Source organism: Gorilla gorilla, chromosome 10 (genome assembly GCF_029281585.2).
Source record: "Gorilla gorilla gorilla isolate KB3781 chromosome 10, NHGRI_mGorGor1-v2.1_pri, whole genome shotgun sequence".
NCBI classification, from domain to species: Eukaryota; Metazoa; Chordata; class Mammalia; order Primates; family Hominidae; genus Gorilla; species Gorilla gorilla.
In genome coordinates, this window is record NC_073234.2 from 31025346 (window position 1) to 31050302 (window position 24957).

The 24957-nt window shown below is 35.5% G+C and overlaps 1 protein-coding gene across 8 annotated transcripts in view; it reads right to left on the reverse strand.

Annotated features, from left to right (window-relative positions):
- Positions 1-24957, reverse strand: part of EPS8 (EGFR pathway substrate 8, signaling adaptor) — a 172885-nt gene that overhangs the window by 17744 nt on the left and 130184 nt on the right. For all 8 annotated transcript variants that reach the window (XM_004052808.5, XM_055358736.1, XM_055358738.2 and 5 more), the window contains 9 exons: positions 24091-24164; positions 22698-22824; positions 20559-20647; positions 20140-20214; positions 16206-16354; positions 12868-13051; positions 9184-9317; positions 3780-3888; positions 2759-2902 (listed from right to left, as the gene is read on the reverse strand). In XM_004052808.5, the coding sequence (XP_004052856.1) occupies positions 2759-2902; positions 3780-3888; positions 9184-9317; positions 12868-13051; positions 16206-16354; positions 20140-20214; positions 20559-20647; positions 22698-22824; positions 24091-24164 (1085 nt within the window). The remainder of the gene's footprint in view (positions 1-2758; positions 2903-3779; positions 3889-9183; positions 9318-12867; positions 13052-16205; positions 16355-20139; positions 20215-20558; positions 20648-22697; positions 22825-24090; positions 24165-24957) is intronic.

Below are 24957 nucleotides of genomic sequence, written 5' to 3' on the forward strand. Positions count from 1 at the left end.
AATATGTATTTGTGGAATGAGCGAATAAAAAGATGAGTAAGACATAAAATTGTAATCCAGTTGAGTTTTATAAGGTTAAGGTATTAGGATCAGTGGAATCTACATAAATATGGTGGTATCTTAATTATCATTCTGAAATAAGTTGCAGGATTCTTCCTTAGATATTTTAGATATGGGTATCTGGTGTTGTAGAGATATAAAACAGTAGATATGGGTATCTACTGTTGTAGAGATATGAAACAGTAGATATGGGTATCTACTGTTGTAGAGATAGAAAAATGACTGGCACATATTTCCAAGGATGTTTTCTTTTCCATTTTACTCTATTCTTTTTTTTAAAGAATATATTATAAATGTTTTGAGAATAGGAATCCTTTTAGAGTAGGATTTATGCCAGATAGCAGATAGCAAAGCAGACTGTGAAACTTGCTTATTAAAATTTTACAAGGTCTTAGTGGTTTTGTTGAGCTCAGCCCAAAATTTTCAGGAGGTGTTAAAAAGCAGATTGTTTTTAATACATTTTCAAAGTAGGGCCCTCAACCTGAACAGCATACGCTTCTGCATACACACAGAAAGCTTCTGTACACATTTCTACACACACCACTACATTTGTAGTTGCAACCTGAATTTTTAAGAAGAGAGTAGGATAGTGTTGAAAAGTTTAAAACGAAATAGCCAAATAGGCAATCCCTATAAGAACCACAAATTTCTATTTACATAAAGTAGCAAAACAAACTCCTGAAACTTGTGAACTCTTAAAAACATTTCTTGGGTTGTGCCAAAGTTGACAAAAATAAAAGATGAGGTTCTGTTTAAGAAAGGAGGAATAGGTTTGACATTCTCTGAAAATACTTTCCCTGCCTATGATATATATTAATAGTTTTGGTTCAGTTTTAGACAGAAGCAACCTTTAAACAGAAAAGTCAACTTATGGCTCAAGCCAAGAATCAGAATTAAAGAAAAAGACAAGACTGAACAGTAAACAGCAGAAGGTAAGAGATATTAAACTCTTCAGGAATATCAGGCAGGAGAAAATTCCTATTATAGAATTCGTACTATTTGCATGTTTTTTATTTTATCGCAGTTTGCTTATTCCTAGCAACCACACACACAAATAAAACAAATTTGGATAATTGTTTTCAAAACTTAAAATATAAACTCTTGCCTTTTGCTCACATATGGGGATCAGGGATATCCTTTATGAATAGTGCTTCTCATAGCTTACCGTGAACTGCATATTAAAATTAGTTGATACAGCCCAAAGGTATGTACTCTACCATTATTTTAAGTATAGGTTTCAAGCATATACTACCTCTATGGGAAAGAAAATGAAGAACTGGTATTCATGAACCAGACAGAAGCATATATTATATTAGGTAAACAGATATTAAACTCAGAAAAGTAGGAACTAAGAAAAGAAAAAGGTATAAAAACTAAGAAAATTCACTTCAAAAACCCATGGGAAATAGAGGAGACCATACCTTGAATAACTCAAACTCCTTCTTTGGCATCAACAGCTAATGACAAATGATGAACATAAAATAAGTACATAATATATATATGCACATGAGGCCAGCCAAAACATAACACAGCAAATAATTTCCATTGCCATCACTTTAAGTTACCGAGATAGAGAAACTATACACAAATTCTTTATTTTGAATGTTTGCTTGATTCATGGATTCTAGTAAGGCCAAGTCCCTCCGGATAAGCACAGGACTGACACCAGGCATGAATGTCATGAGGAGCCAAAAGCACTGAAATAAATTGTCACGGCAGCAGAAGTATGACCACAATTCCAGCTTTGGACAATCTGTATTTTTTTAAGCCTAGATCTGGCATAAAAATTAACTATTTCACTGCATATTCTACGCAGCTTCTACTCAAATTCATGACATTATTATGAGGTCAGATGTGATCTTTTTCTCGAGACTTTGAAAATTAAACGAATTCTTTCTGGGGGAAGGAGAAACCACCCCAGGTTCACTGGCTGTACCTGAAAGAATCCATCCATTCTGTCTTTGTTTACAGACCTGACTCTAGAGAGCCTGGCACAGGTCTAAAATTCCGGAGTTTAAGAGCAAGTTAATTCAGATGTTAGGGTGAATGAGCTGACCAGGGTCACTGAAATCCTGAAAATGCGGCATGGGCCATAAGAATGGACCTTCATGGGCCTTCAATGAACAAGAAGAGAGAGCCTGACCTATCTAATCTATATCCTAAGTGCCTTTTAATCTTAAAATCAAGAGAGGAAAAATATTGTAATCCAGCTGAACAGGTACTCATGTATTAGTGTAAGGTGAGATGAGTGCAAGTTCAAGGCTGGTCAGTGGCAGAACATTTAAGAGACTGAAAGCAAGGGCTGGTGAAGGTGAACTGCTGGACACCATGCCGTGATATCAGTGCCATCCTCTATCAAGAGGAAGCCCCTGGTGGATAGCAGAGCTGTGGGTAAAAAGACAGAAATACCATTTCTTCAAATGTCAGAAATACTACAGATTGGGGAAAAAAAGCATTCAGAGAATCAGGTACCTACTGCTAAACATCTTGAACAATTTCTAGAAGTAAATCAGAAAACATATGTGTAATTCTTCCCTGTGTCTCTCACCATTGCCACTCTCCCACCAATTACTCTAGAAAAAATATATAACCAACTACATCTCAAAATGATCAATACACAAAGGTGTTTAAATCCTACTTAAGAGTGATAACTTCGTAAATGTGTACATACTACATTTTACTAAGAAATCATGCTCACCTGTATAGTATGAGTATAAGGTGGATCAGCACGCCCCAATCCAGATTCTGGAGGTCTCACAATATCCAAAATGTTATTTGGCACAAATCCAGAGTCTCCACTTGCATTTCGAACTTTCCACCATTGCTTCCGATCATCAAGTATCTGTCATGTACAAGAAAATAAAGGTATAATTTCCATATAAAAGCCATTCTACAAAAGATGTTCCCTAGACTTCAACAAAGAAAATTTTTCTACTTCTGATAATTAACTCAGCATCAACGCAGTGTTGATTGAATGATTCTCAGGAATTACACTAAGAAGACATTTATGAGTACACAGTAGGTAAGGTATCATTATGGTGAATCTACCCAAGGTCCATTTTACCTCCAAAGAACAGCCTGCATTATTTGAAGTACTTAAGGACTAAAGTACTTAAAGGACTTAAGGACTAAAATGACTCTTTTGGAAAGCCCCATTGTCTCCATTTTGGTGATAGAAAGAAAAAGTATACAAAAATTACTTTTTTTCCTTACAAAATTTATTGTGATAATTCACCTTATATATTCAAGAAGATGAACTGTCAATTAGAACCTAACAAAGAGAAGTCGGTGTTGTGGTGGATTATCCCTAACATTATTAGCTCAATGACTGCTGAGTATATGTGTGCAAGGATATAGGATAAAAAAAGAAAATGTTGTCTCTTATTGAACTATTATGTGCATCCACATCTGAACTGATAACTAGTCTTGACTCCAAAATGAATAAATATCAGAAGAAGAAAGAGGGCAAGGAAGAGAGCAAAGGAAGTTAAAAAAAAAAACCACCCTGCCACTCCCCACAAAAAACAAATAAAGGAGTATTCTAAAGCTATCCCCTTAGAAGGAGTATCTATATACCCCTACTAAATAGATGTAGATATTTCTAATATACTACGTCTTTAGTAATACAATACTTTTGAAGGAAAGTTTAGTTATATACCAAAAGAGTAATACAATGAAACTACTTTATTAAGAGTATAAAAAAGAAAAAATTATATTACCTCTAAAATATCATCCTTTAGAACTGAGAGCTCACTGTTGTTCCTTGCTACAAAGTCATACCTGGATTTGGCATATTTCTTGGGTTGTGTTTTGAGTGGTTCATAATTTCTATAAAAAGAAAGAAAAAAGATTATTATTCTGCTAGCTCTTCCTAAAAGATAAAAATGGAAAACACTGAGACAAGCCAAATCCTACCAGAAAACTTTCTGAAAAATTACAGCACTTTCATTTTATTATATTTTACATTATGATAAATAAAAGTTACTTTAAAGTTCTTGCTTTTAAAATGAACAAACTATGGCCAGGGATAAAAACAAATAATGCAAAATCAGAAGGCCAGGTGGTACTTAGCCAAATCCAGAATCCAAGTCTATGAATTCTTTGTCTACTAAATACACATACTGGATATTTTGTTAATTACCATCTCTACCATAAAAGAACTAGATAAAGATAAATGTTAGTATTTTTCATAAAGTTAAAGGAGACTGAAAATAATTTCCATAGTGGTAATTTTAGTTATATGTTGATTTCACTAATTCAAGCAATGTCTGCAATTCAGTAACCAAATATATAAATTTAAAATTTATAACTAGGCATTAGTTTTTAGAAACACTTTGCCCAGTTATCTAAATTGCAAAAAAAAGAGATATGCATTAAGTATGAGACTAGTAACACTTGCAAATAAGTAAGTAAATAATTTAATTCACTATAAACTTTTAAAAAGTGTATGGGCCTCATTTTTTTAAATAAAACTTCCTTAAAAAACCAAATACCTCTTCTAATCATTAAATGAGTACTAATAGATTTAACAACTTAACTAAAGATTACTTTTATATGTAACACAATACACTTGATGCATTAAATATTTGTATTTTCTTCATATATTTCAATAATAAAATTACTTTAACCCTTTATTAATTTTACTCCCTAGTCTTCTCCTCCATTTACATTCCCACATTTATTTACACATCTCTACAAGGGAAATAGCAGGTAGAGACTAAAGATGTTAGGTCATCCTACCCCTGTAAAGTTGCCATTCTTTTTGCTGTCTACCAAGTTCTCTGGAATGTTGAGTTATACCAGGGCCTGCAGGACAGTTGTAGACATAATGTATCCTGTCATAGGTTTTTGTTACCTCTTAAGTAGTAACTCCATTGGAGGAGGGAGACAGGGACAAAGCAAAAAGATGACCAGTACAGAACACCTTACAGATAAGCATGTACGAACAGCTTATTGGTTATTTTTAGTACATTAAAAAGAAAATTGGTGGAAAAGGTGAAATTATGGTGAAGTAATTATGTTTATTAATAATAATAATATTAAAACTGTGTTCCATGGATTTCCCATCCCTATCCCTACTGGAATAGCTCTGCTTTCATTTACTTTATATATTCACATTTAATCTACTAAGATTTCATTTGGCAGATAAAAGAGATTCAACTACCCCAAACATTAGGAAAACAGTAATTTTAGTGTTTTATCTTCCTCTCTTCCCCTATTTTCCTTTCTCCTATGATCTGCAAGATAATCACTATTAATAATGGAGAGTTAAGGGTCTATAACAAAGTTTTTGTTATCTTGCAGGTCTCAGAAGTGTTTACCTGAAGTGCTTCAGAATTTACAAATCTTTATGGCTCACAGTTTTTTGCCCTCTATAGGTTAAGCATGGATATGACACTGACCATAGTTATCAAACAGACAATCACAATTTGTAATTTTTCAGAGATACCAGACTTTCTTGGCCAGGCGTGGTGGTTCATGCCCGTAATCCTAGCACTTTGGGAGGCCGAGGAGGGCGGATCACCTGAGGTCAGGAGTTTGAGACCAGCCTGTCCAATATCGTGAAACCCCATCTCTACTAAAAATACAAAATTAGCCGGGCACGGTGGCACATGCCTGTAATCCCAGCTACTCAGGAGGCTGAGGTGGCAGAATCGCTTGAAACAGGGAGGCGGAGGGTGCAGTAGGCCGACATCGTGCCATTGCACTCCAGCCTGGGCGACAAGAGCAAAACTCTGTCTCGAAAAAAAAAAAAAAAAAAAGAGGTACCAAAGTTTCTTAACAGCTATGGAATGTAACAAAACGTATGGGCTCAGTTTCTGATTAGGAATAATAGATACGCCACTTGATAGAGAGCAGACATAGAGACAGCAGTAATTTGAGAACTTCTCTAAAATACTAATTGCATCTGACAGCAGTAAGCTATAAAACTCGAAGGCGTGGGCTCTAAATTCAACAAATGTTCTACCTAATGGCACAGCAATTTCACAGAACAGTGAATATACTTCGTATGGCACTGTTAAGCTAAATATGTTCTGAGAAACCCTCTGTACTTCCATACTTGAGTCCTGTGGACGAATCCTAACCTAATTTAGTAGGTAGACACATTGAAAACCCAATTTAGGAGTATGCTTCTGTAACAATAGCTGAGTCTCAGCCAATCCCAGCAGCCATACTTCAAGCACTCACAGGCTGCTGACTTCAAATTGTGCGCAAATGCCAAGCTGTAACCAATCCAGCTGTTTCTATACCTCAGGTCCGTTTTCTGTACGTCACTTTCCTTTTTTTGTCTATAAATTTGCTCTGACCATGAGGCATCTCTGGAGTCTCTCTGAATCTGCTGTGATTCTGGGGGCTGCCCAATTCATGTGCCACTTTTTTTTCCCCTTGTTCAATTAAACTGTTAAATTTGCCAGGCGTGGTGGCTCACACCTGTAATCCCAGCACTTTGGGAGGCCGAGGCGGGCAGATCACGAGGTCAGGAGATCGAGATCATCCTGGCTAACACGGTGAAACCCCATCTCTACTAAAAAAACATACAAAAAATTAGCCGGGCATGGTGGCGGGCACCTGTAGTACCAGCTACTCAGGAGGTTGAGGCAGGAGAATGGCGTGAACCCGGGAGGCCGAGCTTGCAGTGAGCCAAGATCGCGCCACTGCACTCCAGCCTGGGCGACAGAGCAAGACTCTGTCTCAAAAAAAAAAAACTGTTAAATTTAATTTGTGTGAAGTTTTTCTTTTAACAGTATCTACTGCATTCCTGGTATGTAATAGAGTTTAAGGTCAACAATAATTATTTATAAAAACAAATTCCAAACCTCTGTGTATTTTATATCAGACCACAATTTTCAGACAGTTTTTCAAAATGATGACAAATGTCCTCAGCAACATAGAACATCAATGATTCATGTATTTATCAACTATCCTAGCTCCTATTAAGTCCAGCTGAGACAGAATCCATAAGAAAAACTGAGATATAAAATCTACCCACCACTCAAGGTATTCAAAAAAATTCTTTCTATGGTGAAATTCTGACCACTCTAGACTATTATCCCTTCATGGAATTTCTATTTTTATATTTTATTTAAATTTCTATTTATCAAAGGTTACAAAAAGAAACCTTATAAAATTCACCACAGCCTTCTCTGTGGTGAGGAAAAAAAATTGTTAAAAATAAATGTCCCTGACATCACCTATCCCATCCTACATTAAGTTTCATGAGACAAATATTATTGAGAATTTAGGAGTAAGAAAAGCATTTTTTATCCCAATGAACTGATACTTATTCCTTTTCCTAATGTCAGCCAATGATTATGTTTCTCTTTTTGTTCTGACAGCCAAAAATCTGAAAGACAAATCTGAAATTCAATAATAGTGTCAACTTTTATATTTTATAAAAATTCTCATCTTCCCTCTTAACTTCTTAATTTTATATTTTATTTCATTATTTAACTTTCAATAATAATACCACTTTAACTACATATAATTTAAGTGAGCTAACTGAATCTATTTTGGAAGCAGAAGGGGTACAAAGATATAACTAAATCAATAAACCAAAGGTATACTGCCCTGATATTCTATAAAGATCATAAAAATCAAGGTAAGCTTTTAAAAGACTCTGTGGTAAGGTGCCCAAAATAAATGGCAGAGGTTATTCCATCAGTAATACTATCCCTTATAGATATACAGGTGAAGGACAGGGAAGTAGTGACTCTGAAATACTGGATATACTCTCATGCACTTATTCATCCAATCCATCAATCAAATAAATCTACACTTATTGAGTGACCGCAGTATGCTAAATGTGGTCTTCAAATGGAACCTGATAAAAGTTTTCTAGTGTCAATATGTACTCTACATATGTACTCAAGTGGTTTTCTAGCTACTTAGCTGTGGAAAATCATCTGAATTACTGGAGTGATAAAACAAAAAGGAACCTATTAATCTGAAATGATTTCTAAAATATTGACATCTAAGACAGACAGAAAGAAAAAAGAAAATATTAAGATGAGTACTGAGTTAGTTAAGGATTTCAATGAAATAATGTTTAAGCTTCAAAACTGATTTTCAACTGTGTCTACTGAAAATTAATTATGTAATTAAAACATTCTCATATGTTGGCATTTAAAAAATATATTATTCATTGCTGACTTTTCTTTGTACTCAATTTAATGTCACTGGTGCCCTTGGAGTTATACCTGTGTAATTTCTACAGCAATTACTTAAGCATTACCTGTCACCACCCCTGACAAAGAATAAAAATTTTAAATCCCACTTTCTTCAGATTGTATTAAGAAAAGAGTATACAGAAAAGAAGTAAAGGGCATATAACTCTTGTGGTAAGAGAGGCTTTTGAGGCAGGAAAGTACTAGGCCGAGTTCTCTATTCCCAGTTCACTGAATGACCCTTCTCCTATAACCGTGTTACCAAGATTTTACCTCCTTTTCTCTTTTCTACATGGCTTGGCTCTATGTAGATCTCATTTACTAAAAACAAGATTGGAAATTAAAAAAAAAGAACTTATTCCAGTTCCTTTATTTCTTCTCATCCCAATTCTCCATCTCTGCCTATATTAAATTTTTTAAGAGTGAAGATATAGAAAAATAAATGAAATGTAAAACTGGAAAGTCAAGATAAAAAGATGAAATGGCAAGAATGACTAATAAAGCATTGACCCTGTTTAAATATTTAGTTTATATTCAGTTTAAATATATCTGTCTAAAGGAAGGTTTATTTGTTTTCATTGGGTGAAGATAAAGATGGAAACTGTTTCCTTTAAAAGCTACAGAACTGGAAGGATCCTCAGAGACCATCTGGTACAAACTAATGGAGGGTTTCAAGACAATTCTTTCTTCTTAATGTACACATTTTGTCAGAAGTATCTTTTAAAAAATGGAAAGTCATCCAAAGGCATTTGCGCTAAATGGGAATTACAGACTGAAGGTCCAGACATCTTTTGTTGATCAAAACCAGTTCTCTGAAGGAACAACTGAAACTTTATCAACTAATTAACAGATGGAAAGTTTAAAGAAGCAGTAGACAATACAGACACTGTCACCTCTGTTAGCACTAGATCAGAGACATTTATCCACAGCTCTCCAAAGGATGCCCATTACATGTTACCTATCTATATGGCGATTAGAAGTTGGCTTAAAAGCAACAGCAGCTTCCCCTTGGTCCAGGTGGGATCCTCTTGCGTAAATGTTGCTACTGAACGCATAGCCATCAGCTGGATGATACTCTGATACACTGGAATGCTGAAAGACAAAGTGGGGCAGATTAAAGGATCACCAAATACTATTTGAATCAGCACTCAGGTCAGCCAACAAGATCTCTCAACTATATTGTAATAAGTTTTCATTTTCAAGTGACTGACCATTATGTTAACACATTATCACATGGGAGTGACACATTTTTGTCAAATACTTATAATAAGAAAAGTCATTAGTGCAAAGGGTAATCTTGCTCTCTCTGTTCGAGAAACTTTCACCACTCTAGCAAAGTAAATACTGTCACATGAAAATCAACTGCTCTATGCATTAAAATTATACCGACTTCTCATTTTTCTCAATTTCAAAATTATACACAGAACATTATAGTATTTTCAATATTTTTAAAATAGCAGCACTATTGTCATATTTACTGTTAAGGGAAACACAGAAAGGCACAACTAAACTGATCTTGATAGTCAAGAGTCCAGGATAAGAGAATGCTGGAGTCACTTCTTTTTTGCAGTTAAGATAATTCAGACAGGAGACTACTGGGAGCTACCAAGAGTGACAGCTGAGGTTCATAGGTCCCACTGAGGACCATGGTTTTAAAGTTATAGAGCAGCAGTCCCCAACCTTTTTGGCAGCAGGACTGGTTTCATGGAAGGCAATTTTTCCATGGACCCCAGGGCCGGGGATGATGGGGATGGTTTTGGGATGAAACTGTTCCTCCTCAGATCATCAGGCATTATTCTCATAAGAAGCGTGCAACCTAGATCCCTTGCATGTGCAGTTCACAAGAGCATTCTTCCTCCTAATAGAATCTAAAGGCGCAGCTCATCTGACAGGAGATGGAGCTCAGGCAGTAATGCTCGCAGGCCTGCTGCTCACCTCCTGCAGTGAGGCAGTTTCCAACAGGCCACGCACTAGTACTGGTCCACGACCCAGGGACTGGGGACCCCTGCTATAGAGAATACATGCTCAGATTGGGAGAAAACAAATAAAAACTCCCCAAAGCCTTTACTTTGTTTCTTCATATGAAAATGAGGTATGGAAAAAGCATGATAGACACTGAAGCACTGGAATTCCTTGGCTATTTTCATTATGGATTTTGTATATTTGTTTATGGATTCATTGGGGCAAAATAGTTGAAACTGGGAATGTTTCAGAAAATTCTTGGACATATGGTTACCACAGTTAATTCTAATGACAAAGTGATCAGGAGGAGGGCTGAGTTTATCCATGGACAGAGCAGGTGACATTATCAGGATACTGCAATTAATACATAAATAAAAATAAACAAGTTTCAGCCATTTAAATTAAAAAAATCTGAGCTCAATTAATTCAGTTTATCATTTCCCTGGGAAAGAGTAGAGGCACTACATTAGATTAGGTAATCTTTAATTAAAGGCTGTTCTAAAGAGGGGAGTGCTCTAACTGTTGGAAGCACCCACACCTTTTGCCCAGCTCTGAACATAACAGTGAAGTCAGCAGTGTGAAATCACTGGGTCCTGAGAGCAACTGCGAATACTGAAAGGGAGAAGAGAAATGATGACAAATGACTAACTGTGATGACTACCAAAGTTTGCTTAGGGTTCACAGGAAGTAAGTAAGCTGAGTATTGCCACCCATATTTGTCACTCCGAGTCACCTATGTCTTTCAATCCTAAACAAAAATCATCAGATCCTGAATTACCCAAGTCTTGTTGTAAATGCATTTATTATAGTAGCAATAAAGTGTAACAAAGTATCTCTTCTAGGGATGATTACGTTTTTTTGCTTTTTAAGTCACAATTACTTGGCCTCTTTTCCAACAAAATCTCAAGGCATAAAATTCCCTGGAACTGCTAGAATGTGTTTTTCATTTTTTTAAACCTCTGAATAACTACTTCAGCTATAAAATGAAATATAGTTTATAACAGGAAAATAATAACTCATTACAAGTAAGGATTCTCAATAATTCTTCTTTTAAAATTAATTATTCAGTGAAAGTAGACAAACTTATATCCTGGGAGCCCAGAACACATTACTCTCTTCTTAAATACACAAATTGAGAACGAAATCACAAAAGTGAATTTCTGAGGCATACATTATAAAGTGAGTATATTTTCTTATTTAAGGTATGAAGGCTATAAGCTAGAAATTTTTATGATGTAAAAATAGTCAGCTGTAACTATAGCAACAGCAAGTGTATCATAATTTCATGTTTGATTATATTTTCTTTCCTCTAGAAAAACTACCCTTTAAATGGAAAGAAAATTCACAGTGATGAGGCCTGAACTATGAAATACAGGCAGGGGTATATGCTTGCCAACTGAGCAGTGAGGTCATCTTAATTATTCATTTAGAGGGAAAGACAGGCATGGAATCCACCTCTTCCCTTATAATACAGCCAGAGGAAAAAAAATTGCATTAGGAAAAAATAATTTCAAAGTAATATGTTTGCTTTATTTTTAAAGTTTCAGGAATTCAGCCAAACTTCTATAATATTATTGTTATTGTCCAAAGAATAGTCCACAAAGGGAACAATTTTTAAAATTTAATTTAGATAAGCATTTCCCCTTAGAAGCAGTCACAGGATATAATACACCATGGTTTGACAATTCATTCCTTCATAACATATTTGCCACATTATAAATACCTATGATAGTCTGAGAAAATTAATCTAAGGAATTAAATAAAAATAATAGGATTTCGGGAAGATCTAGTCATCATTTACTGTTTCTTCTTCAAACTAGATCTCATTCACCTAACTCTTCGGGTTCTGATCATCCTATTTGTGTTTGGTCCAGCTTTAATCAATGTTCAATGTTCTTTTCCAACAAACAAGAAGAGTCATAGAAACATCATTTTTAGGGAATGTGACAAGACAGCATACTCAATTTCATTCTCTCAACTTGATTCCCAAATAGGTTATACTCTAAATATTATTAAATACTTAAAAGATAAAATGAATGTTAAGATCTCCTCAAGGTGTAGTTTTATAAATGATCATTTGAGCCTAAGGACTAGAGTGCAGAAGAACTTGGGCCCTCTAGCAAGGCTGATAGGACTCCAGAGTTTTAGAACTAGGCAAAAGGGAAGAAAGAAAACCAACAGAAGAGTAGAGAGGCAAAGCAACGTGAAGAGAAGGAGAGAAATTAATTAACTGGGGGAATTCAGGAAACAGCTGCTTAAGACAGGTTAGAGGATCTAGGTTCAGGGAACTGTCTCGAGGGCCTGATAATGGGAGAGGAAAACATAAAGAAATAAGCCAAAGGGCAGTAGTGCAATTCCCTGACAAGGAGAGAAAGTCATCCTAAAAAAGCTGACTTAGGATCGCCAGAGCCAGGAAAACAGTGGCAACAAGGGGAGGGGTGGGGGCTGACAGGCTATAGGAGAGCAATTTGGGTTGGGGTTGGGCTTCAAGGAGGAACAGAGCAACTGCCACAAAAAATGACAGAGGCGAGAGAGAGGTAATTCAGGACAGGGTAACATTCAGACTTTGATTCTAGGACAATTTTCAGATGAATAAAATGAGAACTTGGAATCAGAATTACAAGAGAATACACAGATAATTACACTGTCTACAAAGGGCAATGTTAAAAAAAAACTTTACCTCTGTGGATAATCTTTTTATTTCCTGTTTGCGCTGATGTTCTGCTACATTTGCCACAGATTCTGCCAGTTGATAAAGATCTTGTTCCATTGTTGCTCCCATAAAGTTCAGCATTGGGGGCTCCCAGCCATTGCGGAATCGTGGAACATACGGTGGAATAAACTGTTCTTTTGGCCACTCTGCTCTGCAGGAGGGAATGAAGGCATATAAACAATAAAATCTAGGAATGTATCCATGCTCACAGTTATCTTCAGTGATAACTGAAGCTAGACATACACACGCACACACACATAAATAACAAACAACAAAAACAGCACATAGACCTAATCTGTCTTCCATCCACCCAAAAAGAAAAAGCAAACATGTTTATGCCAGTATTTCACACCTTAATAAAATGAAAGAAAGACTGAATTCTGTTGCATGATCTGTTTTCCCAACATTGCCTCATTTCTCCATTAAACTCAACTTTGTAACATGGATATAGGTTTTTAAAAATTTGTGTAAGAAGGGATTATGGAGCTAGGAGTGTGATAAGTATTTAGAGCACAAACTTCTCTAACATTTAAAGTAGTTTCAGATTCTCAACTTTCCCTTCACTCCCCTCCCATCATTATTGAAACCTCCTGGTATTAGATATATCTTTCAAAAGAGAAACAGACCAGCAAGTTCTTAAGATTATGATTTTTAAATTTATGAAGTCCCCTAAAATGAAACAGATGGCCAGTTTTATAAATTAAATGTATCAGCTCTGTTATAATCAGTAAAGTAAACTAATCTGTAATCACAATCATATGGGTTCATCATTTAATGACACTGAGTGAAACTTATTTCTATAAGATCCTAATCATTCATGAACCACAAAAATAACTAGGACAAAAACGAGGGCTTCATTTTTGCTAGGATATGTTGCTTCATCTTTCATATTTAATTCTTCATGTTATAAGTTCTACTATGATGAAATCAGCCATTTTATTCAGATTGTTATAGACTTTCATGGTTCTTTTTATCTTTATGAGTTTTTAAATCAGTCAGTACATTCATTTCCTAATACTCTTAACGATCAGGATCTAAAATGACCCTTTCCGTGTGTTAACAGCTAACAATATATTTCGTTCTGATGTAGTTTTTTGAATGTTAATTAATTTTCTTATTTTAAGATAGAACCCTAAACAAAGAAATTAAAGAGCCTGAGCTATATTTGTAATGTGAGACCTGATCAATTTAATAAACTTCATGAAATTAAAGGATGCCACCGAGGCTTATCATAAAATCATAACCTATATAAATCTAATAGATTTAAATGATCTACAATGGAATATTATTCAGCCATAAAAATGAAAGAAATCTTGTCATTTGCAGCAACATGGATGGAACTGGAGGTTATTCCATTAAGCGAAATAAGCTCACTCATATGTGGAAGCTAAAAAACTGGATTTCATGAAGGTAGAGAGTAGACTGGTGTTTACTAGTGGCTGACAAGGATGAGGCAGGGTTGCAGGGAGATGAAGAGAAGTTGATTAATGGATACAAACGTACATTGACTAGAAGAACTAAGACCCAGTGTTAGATAGATCAGTAGAGTGACTATAGTTAACACTAATCTATTGTACATTTCAAAATAGCTAGAAGAGAAAAATTCAAATGTTCCTAGCATAAATATTTAAGATATTTAAGGTGATGGATATCCTAATTACCCTGATTTCACCTTTGTACATTATACGAATGTATCAAACTATCATATGTACCCTGAAAATATGTACAACTATTAATAATGTATCAATTAAAATTATAAAAATAAAAAGATCTATTTAACCAGTTTTTATACAGTATAACAAGAACACTATTATATAGCATACACTATGCTATACTAGTACATAAATAATATAAATAAATGTAAATATTTTCAATTTAAAAGCAACAACTGCAATGCTTTCAAAGAATTTTCTGCTTAACTATATTCCAACACAAGCCACTGTCAAAGTCCAGAAAATAAGTGGAAAAGTTTGTATATGTTTCAATAGGAGAAAAATGGAGAAAAAAAATTATGAATTGGCCCATGACTCTTAAGCTAGCCCATTCAAAAGCATTAGGAAGACAAATGTCTAAGTGGCCATACTAAGTGATTTATTCTAAGTGGTGAAATAAAGAAAAAGATTTAGATAAATGAGCAAAGCAAAAATGATTTATTTACAATCATGAAATTAGAAATATTTTCTTACCTTGCCTTGCTCAGCAAGCATTAGTACTACAATTGTTAATAATCTGTCTTCCATAATCACTTTATTGACAAATGCACATTTCTTAAAATTACCCACTCTTCCTTTTCAGTTCCACTGTGACTCTCTAGTCCTGAAGAAAACTGATTTATAAGGAGCCTCTCCTACGATATTAGCATCTCAAAAGGCCTCTGCCTCCAGTTACTTTTGTCCTTGTCCTTTCTAGCCTCAACTACCAGACTGACCTTTCTAAAACATAGATGTAATTATGTCACACCTCTATTCACAAAGTTATTGGTTCTCCACAGCCTACAGAACCACACTCTAACTCTTTAGCATGGCACTGAAAGCCTGCATAATCCAGCCCTCATCTCTATATGCTCATCTCTATATGCTCATTTTAATACCATCCGCCTCCCGCCCTTCCACAATGATCTGCTACCTGAAGTCCATATTCCAGAGAAACACATCTTCATCCTTTCTTCTCTTGACTACCTTATGCCTTCACTTCTGCTTCTCTCTCTACCTGGACAGGCCCTTGCCCTACTATGGAACTGTGGAAATCCTACCCAACCTGCTAAAAGGCAGTTTAGCAAACCAATGATGAACACTGACTCCAGAGCTATATGGCACGAGTTCACATCCCTGCTCTGTCACTTACAAGTTGTGTGACCTTGGGCAAATTACTTATCCTCTCTGTGCCTTACTTTCCTCATCTGCAAAATAGGGATAATAAGAGTAGTTCTGTAAAGTGCATGGACTAGCAAGCACTGTGCGCGCGCGCATGCATGTGTATGTGTGTGTGAACCCTATGTGTACCTGTCGATTTTAAATGACAGCTCTTCTTTGAAAGCTAACTACCCTCCTGTCTAAATCCTCTTCCTGACTGGTCCCCCTTGCCAACCAACAGCATTTTGTTTATGACTCACTCCTAAGGTATATCATGCCTTATATCACATACACTTCTATCTCTTCCACTAGACTTCTAGCCTTTAAGGGTTTAGGTTTTTTCATCCTATGACGCTTAGTCCTTCGTATGTAGAAGGTTAAATAAATGTCTCATTAGATCCATGTAATTAACAAAGGATGGTACTTAAGGCATTATAGGTGGTAAATGCTTACCTGGCTTTCATCCAAGTTCCTCCCAATGACATCCACAGCTGCCGTTCATCACCATTGACAGTATAATTTAAGAAATCAATTGTGTCCTTATTCAATAGGGGACTAAGTACTGAACTGGCTAGTTCAGGACCTCCTGTTGCCTGCACCACCTAAGATAATAAACCATTTTTTAGCAAGAAGATTACTATTCTTTGTGTATTTTCAAACTGTGTGGACAAAAACCCATGCCAAAAACAAGCACTACTTTTTAATAGTCATATTAAATTTTGATGCTGTGCAATGTGCTACCGAATGAAAAAAAGCTTGTCAAATCAACTTGCCCAGCCCAGCAGTGCTTTAAAACCTAAATGAAAGTTAACAATTTAACAACTTTCACAGCATCTGCCTATGGGCTGCATGTGACTATAGTTTCTCTGGAAGATACCAAAGGCTATGCAGATAATTCTAGATCAGGTGATTTTACTACCCCTGTTTTGTTGTTGTTGTTTTAAATATGTGTTTCTCTACTGGCAAATCTATTATGCCAAACTCGAAAAACGTGGTTCCCGAAATGAATTACTATCAAGAGAAACAATACTATTGAGAGTTAACAGTCTATGGCTGTGCCTATACACACATACAAAAAATAAAAGGATCCAGGAAGGAAGGCAAAACAGGAATGAGAACTGGTACTCTGAATCTATGGTACTTTTCCCCAGAATTATTTTTAGAAAATTCCCCTGATTTAATATGGATAATTTAATGACAGCAGAAACAAACAGGTGCAATTCTCTGATAAGCAAAATGAGGATAAGTAGATGTTCAAAAACTGCTCTAAATTTACTTCTTATGAGCTATTTTCTGGCTAAAAAAAAATGGTAGTTATCTCCTAGAGCAGAAACCAGAGTCCCTTTATAAAATCTTACCTTCTCAGAGATGTGGCACAAGAAGATAGGAGATTTTTTGAATGGCTCCAATCATCCAGGTGTTCTCAGCATGCTATGCTGTTCTAGGCCTCTGTGTATTTGTACATGCTGTTCCCAGTTCCCCAGAAGGCCATTCCCCCATTATTCAGAACTCTACTCAGGTCCCAACTCTTGTGAAAGCCTGTGTTAACCCCACAGTGTAACTCCGATGTACCACTCCCCACCCTGCGTCCTCTAAACAATTTATGCATATTAGTAACACATTACACTATTACACTGTAATTTATGCATATTAGTAACACCCTACACTATTACACTGTAATTTATGCACATTCGTAACACATTACACTATTACACTGTAATTTATGGCTTTTCAGTTTCCCCTCCTTGAGGAGTTGGACTAAGACTTATCTGACTTTCAACTGCAGATGATACAGTGGTACTGGAATGAATGAAAAAAGATGGCAGATAACGGAGGAAAGCTAACTCTTATTTGAGAACAAAACCTACCCTGCCTATCTAGCACAGTAATTTTTAACTTCCAACCTCGAACGCATTTCCAATAAATATGTAGCAATAAGAGAGAAAAGTAAAACTAAAGAAAATGAGTAGAGGAATATAAAAATACCTGATTTAACAGAAGGAAGAGGAAATAAAATGAAAGAAAGTATAAATGAAAGGTTAAGAGCCATGGTTCCCTCTCAAGAACGTGCGCAGGCACATGTGCTGTGGCTACGCTCGTGTGTACATGTCCATGCTGAGGGAAGAGGAGAGCAACTCGCAGGTGTAAAGCCACTACATCATGCTGGCCAGTAGCAGGCCCTGAATAGATGTTCCTCCCCATCTCCCTCGTCCAAGTAAAATGTCTGGGGCCCTGCAGGGAGAACATTAAATGGACCAGCAAAATATTATGATTGGAGAGACCATTAATAAGGTGTAATTTTTGAGAAGAGCAGAGATACTAAACATTGGCAAGCAAACCAATGTTTTCAGGTACATAACCTGATCACAAAGACCAATTTGTATATGTCAGGGAAACCAGCCTTGTTATGTTACAGCTCTATTCTGTGTAATGACTAGATATCTACATATGATCTCTGAAAGTGTGTGAAATAAATAAGAGGAGGCAGCAAAAACTGCTTTATAAATAATACTTCCAAATACTCTAAGATAGCATCAAAAATGTTAAAAACTAAGGAATACAAATTTTGTTAATGAACTAGTATCAGTTTCTTTGCATATGTATGTCCTTGATCTCCACCTAATTTTTTAAAAGCATTTATAGAGCAAGAATTATTCAGAAATAATTAGGCAAGTAGAAATCTGATGCTCCATATATAGCAACAACATATAAGAGCATTCATAAGTTATTGATGTACTCTTGGACTTTCATCTTCTAGTCCCTTATTGCTTAGCTTCTGACATTCATGTTAATAACGTTATTTACTTTCCTATGTTTGTAAAGCAATACTCATTTCATATTCTAATTCAGGTCTTGTCTACTTATCCCTGGGGAACGAAGGATGAGATTTATCCTCCCTTACTGCCTCTTGTCAATCTTACTTGCTGGTTCTTCCCATTCTCCTAACATCGAATGCCCAGGGCTCAAGCAGTCCTTGGCCTGATTTCTCCACTGAACTCCAAATTCATATACTCAACGATCAATTCAAATTTCCCCATCTGGATACAACTCAATTTTGATATGTTTAAAACTGAATTTTTCACCAACCTCCAAAAACCTGCTCTACCCAGTCTTCCCCATCTTAGTTAATCATCACTCCATCCTGTTAGTCTTAGGCCAAAAATCTGGGAGCGATCCTTGGCTCTTGCACAGTATATCCAATCTAGCAGCAAATTTATAACCGGATCAGACTTCTCATCACCTCCAATGCTACCAGGTCCAAGCACCATAATCCCCCATCTGGATTATTTTAATAACGACCCTAGCTTCTTCTTCCCCAAAATTTCTAAACATTATAGCCAGGGCAATCCTTTTCTGCTGAAAACTCTTCAGTTGTCAAAGGTCTCCCAATCCCTTATAAAGACCAACAAGATGTGTCTTCCTGTTACCCTGCTGATATCATCTCTTTCTAATCTTTTCTTCATTCTGTTGAAGTCACAGCTCTACTTATTCCAAGAACATGCTTTGCATGTTATCACCTCAGAACATTTGTACGTTAACTATTCTTCGTCTGGAATTCTCTTCTTTCAGGGATCCACATGACCCATTCCTTACTTCCTTTACTCCAATGACATCTTCTCAGTGAGGCTTCCTTTAACCAACCCTACTCAAAAAGTGCAACACTCCGTCTCCCACACACATACACACATGCGTGCATCCCCCTGGGGAACTCCCAGTTTTCCTTCACTCCTCTATTTTCCTGCATAGCACGTGATTTTTAGACTACTGTATTACGCAGACATTTATTTAGGTTATTGGCTACCCCGCTATGTTACAATATAAGTTCTAAGAAGGTAAGAATTTTTGTCTGTTTTGTTCCTGATGGGCTACTATAAAGCCAAGCACATAGAAGGCTCTCAATTTGTATTTGTAGAACCAGTGCATAAATGAATAAACAAGTCAGAGACAGTTCAACAGATGAAGGAACACCTCGATAAAAAGAATATGGGTCTCTGAATGACTTCATGGAGCAAACCATCCATCAAGAACTAGACTTCTCATGATTATTTTGTGAGAATGAGAAAAACATCTACGTTATTCAAGGCACTGGATATTATATACTAGTGTACATTGAAATACTGGTATCCAATAAATCTTTATTTCTTTTCATATCCCTAGCACTGTCAGAGATACCAGTTTCCGCAACTATAAAATAAGGTGCTTAAACTAGATGATTTACAAGTTTCTTTTAAATTCTCAAATTTTACATTCTTGATGTTTACACAAATGGCAAAGAAATAGTACCCACGCAAGGTAATGAAGAAAAGCAGTCTAGATAATCCAGACAGACACTTGGGGTTAAAAAATACACTAAGAACGATTCTTTCTTAAACTAATAAAATCTCACCATATTTAATGGAGTAAACAAAAAGTGAACCAAATCTGCAGCACTAGGATTCTGAATATGAGACTTCAGTTTGGCCTGCAACATGAAGAAAACAGAAAACAGATTACTATCAAGCGAAGACAGACACTCAGAAAGGTCCAACATAGACACAGAGGGGACGGTCTTTACCACCAGTTTCAGTTTTAATATATTCTTTAGCATGGATAGAGTGAGAATAGAAGTCATTGTTTTTCAATCAAGTCTCTTAGATATATATGTTTTAAAATTTGCTGTTTTAACTGAAGGGAAATCAAAATATACACACCCCCACAAAATCTATAAAAACAATTTTATTTCTTAATTTAATCAGAAACATCCTGACTAGATTTTTACCTCTTCCATTTATTTCTTCTAATTCTATATACATAAATTTCACTTACCAGAAGGTTAAATCCATGTTTAAACTTTTGGAAACAGTCAAGAAATTCATCAGGAGGTGGAGGTTTTGCCCGCAGCGTTAAAACACCCTCTAATGAAATAAGCGAGAGGAGAGGATCAGAGCAAAATCCAAGGAAATTTATTAAATGGAAAAACAAAAACCACATTTATGTCTGTAAAGTTTGAAGATCTCATCAGACATGCTACCTAGTTACTGTGCTACATCTCACAGTCTGACTGTAACAAACTGAGAAGATACAAATTTCAAAATGGATTGCTCTATCCTTAGGCACTACAAATTACTCATTTAATTCCATAAACATACATTGTAGCCTTTCTCTATGGCAGACATTGTGCAAGTGAGTAAGTGACAAGCCCTGCTCTAAGGGCCTTAAAAGCTAATAAAATACATGAATCAGATAAATAACAAGAGAAGTACCAATCATTATGAGAAGAGGCTTACCTGGTTGGGAGATAAGGAAATGGATACTTAAAAGGTATTAGATGGAGAAAGTAGCTTATAAGCTGGGATTTGAAAAAGTTTGGTCTAGGGCGATGTGGTGGGAAAAACATCATGGTTGGATAAAAACAGCATAAGCAAAAACAAGGAAAGGGGGAATTGCATGTATACAAAACAACAAACAAAAGCAGAGAAACATGAGAATGGAAGGGTAGATCAAGGTTAGATTGTGGATAACCTTGATTTCCAGGGCAAACAGTTGTACTTAAATCAATAGAACATGGAACCAGCGTGCTTTACAGCAGAAGAATGAAGTGACTGAGAGCTTTAAGAAGATTGTTCTCACAGCATGAAAAAGTAGAGGCTTAAAGGCTGCTTCAAAAGCAGGGTTAAAAAAAATGATAGTAGCTTGAACTAGATATGAAAATGAAAAGGGAAAAAACTGGATACAGGAGATGTTGAGAAAATAAAATTGATGTTGGCTATAAGCTAGAGAATGAAGTCACAGAAGAATCTGTGGTTTTGAATCTGGGTGATCAAGAGGATAGTATACCTTTCATAGAGAATTTCAAAAGGAATAAGTGGTTTAAGATACCAGGAAGCAATAGTACTTAATTTCAGAATATGTGGAGAGGAATCACATCCATGTATTCACATGTAGAAGATAAAGCCAAAGGTCATATGCTTATTATACAAATATGTGCTAGAGAAAGATTTGGAAGTTATCTGTAATGAAAGGGGTATTTATTTACTATTTTATATCTTTCAATCTCTACCATTTTGTCAGAGGAAGTATAAACATTACTTCCATAATTTTAATTTTATATAGCTGAGGCCATTTTAAATAGCTGAACTGCAGCATACTTCAAAATTGTCTGTATGTGACTTTGTATGTGACCTGAATGTACCATTTAAAGTTTTGTGATAAAAAATTCAAATCCGTTGAAACTTTTAAATATTTTAGTAAGTCAACCCTTTTATTTAACAAATAATATGGTTCTAGTTTACAACAGAATAAATCCAACTACAAAAATAGAGCTATGTCTTTCTTTAACAGATACTTAATTTTACAATAACTAATGAAAACTACAGACAGATGGTCACTGCCTGAATCTCAGTCTCTGTGATTTAGGTAAAACGTTCCAGGATCTTTCTTCACTATAGCTGACTCATAACCAAAATGGACTCTTCCCTGAGTTCATCTTACTCTTTGCCTAAATCTCAAGTGCTACCCCAAAACTAGAAGAGGAACCCTAGTCCACAGTCAATGAAGTTTTGCTAAGCAGTTCATGAGGGTCAAAACTCTGCCTAGTACCAGAGTTCTTTTTTTTTTTTTTTTTTTTTTTTTGACATGGAGTTTCACTCTTGTTGCCCAGGCTGGAGTGCAATGGTGTGATCTTAGCTTGCTGCAACCTCCGCCTGCTAGGTTCAAGCAATTCTCCTGTCTCAGCCTCCCAAGTAGCTGGGATTACAGGCACATGCCACCATGCCCGGCTAATTTTTGTATTTTTAGTAGAGACGGGGTTTCATCACATTGGTCAGGCTGGTCTCGAACTCCTGACCTTAGATGATACACCTGCCTCGGCCTCCCAAAGTGCTGGGATTACAGGTGTGAGCCACTGCGCCCAGCCAGTACCGGAGATCTAACCAGGCATTAGAAGATTAAGAAAATCCAACTTACCTCCCGGTCCTTTCCTTTTACCTTTCTTGTTTTTCTTCCTTTTAGAAAGCTCAGAAAATGCTTCTGCTGCTTTTTGGAGTTTTGTGATAAAAAATTCAATGTCATCCAAAATGTGGTTTAAGATTTGCTGAAATTAGAAATTATAGAATAAAATATAAAACAAAACTATTTTTACCTTAGCTTTACTCTGTTAGTAAATAATAGAAAGGTTTTTTTAGAAAAAGAAACAGCCCACATGCCAATTTCAAGTTTATTACTAATTACAAGAATCAAACTAAATATACCTATAGCCATATTCTGACATTTACATTTTTCTTTAGCTTACTTTTGCTCTATTTTCAATGTCATCAAGGAAGCATTCACAATATCTGCTCAGATTATTATTTTCAATTACTCTAATTTTCTCAGTGTTCTCCCACACAGTTAGGAGGAAAATTCTAAAATAGGTTTTGTTAGAAGAGCACTGACATTTTCGCTTTACTGATAAATGTCCCAATAAAGCACTGACAACATTATCTCATGGAATTAAAGGTATACAGATTGTTGTGATAACCTAATAGCTAGTCTAGGATACTAAGCATTAATAAGAGTTTCCACGTGACAAAATAGAATAATGCACCATGTTTTCAGAGTTCACTGGAATGAATTTGATTATCTTATATACTATAGTCTTAGTTGCCTTTCTCCAGTATGTGTGAAACTTGACATTCTTCTAATTTAAGACTACAAATTGGGGTTAAACTTTTAAGTATAACATGTAATAATGTGCTGTAAAAATTGAATTAGAAATTTCAAATTCCTTTATTTGTTTCTCAATAAGCTGGTAACATGTATATAGTATAAAAAGTAATGTATTAACATCATATTCTATATCTCATTTAAAGAATGAGAATGCTATAATAAAGCATTTACAGCATTCTCATTCTGTAAATCACTATAAAGAAAACAAATGTAGCATTATTTTTTATAAAAGCTTTACGATTTACAAATCTATCCTTTAAAAATGCCACTTAACTTTTATCTCTTAGGTATTCTAAAATACACTGTTAATAAATGCCAAGAAGACATATTAAAAAGATATTTCAATTATGAATTACAAACAATAATAAAATAAAAATTGTACCATTCCTGAAATCTAATAATTCAGCCTAAGTTCCAATGTAAACTAGTTAATAAGCTGATTCTTCTATCATAGCCCAAGTCTACTAACTAAATATTGGCATAAAGGCAAAAATCGTTAACGAAAAAATAACTCAAAGGGCATAGCCATCAAAGGTAACAGAAAACAGTTTCCATAAAATATCTTTATTTAAATCAGCTTCATTTTCTTATGAAGTTTTCTTTTTCCTCTTAAAAGAAAAGCCAGTGATCTAAAGGCGACTCCTGTACTTACCACATCTCTGTCAATGCGGGCTGCCATCATCTCAGGCGTTTCTTCCTGCTCATGATACTGCCTTGGTTTCTCAACTATAGAAAGGACAATCATAAGTCTTTCCATCTTTTACTCCCACAATACCAATACAGATAATTAAAACATAAAAATTAGTTAAAAAGGAGGACCATTTGCCAAAGGGAACACCTCCACTGGATACACAAGTCAAAACTGTGCTCATCAGCCATGAAATGCATCCTTGTCAATACTAACAGGAGCAGTTGAGCAGAGTTTAAGTATTAGTCGTCTCAACTTTATGATGTTTATTTACCTTGTAATATCACCCCTATTCTCTCTCTTCCCTGAGTCAGCTACCTGTAGAACCAACCTTAACTTAGCACCTTTTAATTCCTACACAAGCCAGAAATATAAACCAGCAGTCAAGCTTTTACTTCTCAAAAGCTGGTCAACTAAGTTCTAATGCAACAGAGCTATAATTTTTATACATTCCAACACTGTGACAACAATAAAGCTTTGGGAGTTCTGACAGCAGAGTGCTTCTTAAAATTCCAGTGTAATTAAGCTTAAAACCCACAATGTTGGGCTCATTAATTTTAAGCTACACGCTTTAAAAGCAGACAGAAATTTTCACATTAAAAAATAAATGTCTTAAGACCATTCAGGGTATTAAGGTTGCTCAGTTGGCTACAGCATGATGTTAATCATGAAGTTATTATCATGAACTCCTTCCTGGTATGAGTCAGTTAATACTACCTCTAAACACAGAGAGTTGTTACAGATATCTCATGGTAGAATAAATTTCAAAATATATGGATGGAACAACAGAAACGTAACACCACAAATGGAAATACAACTCATGATACATCA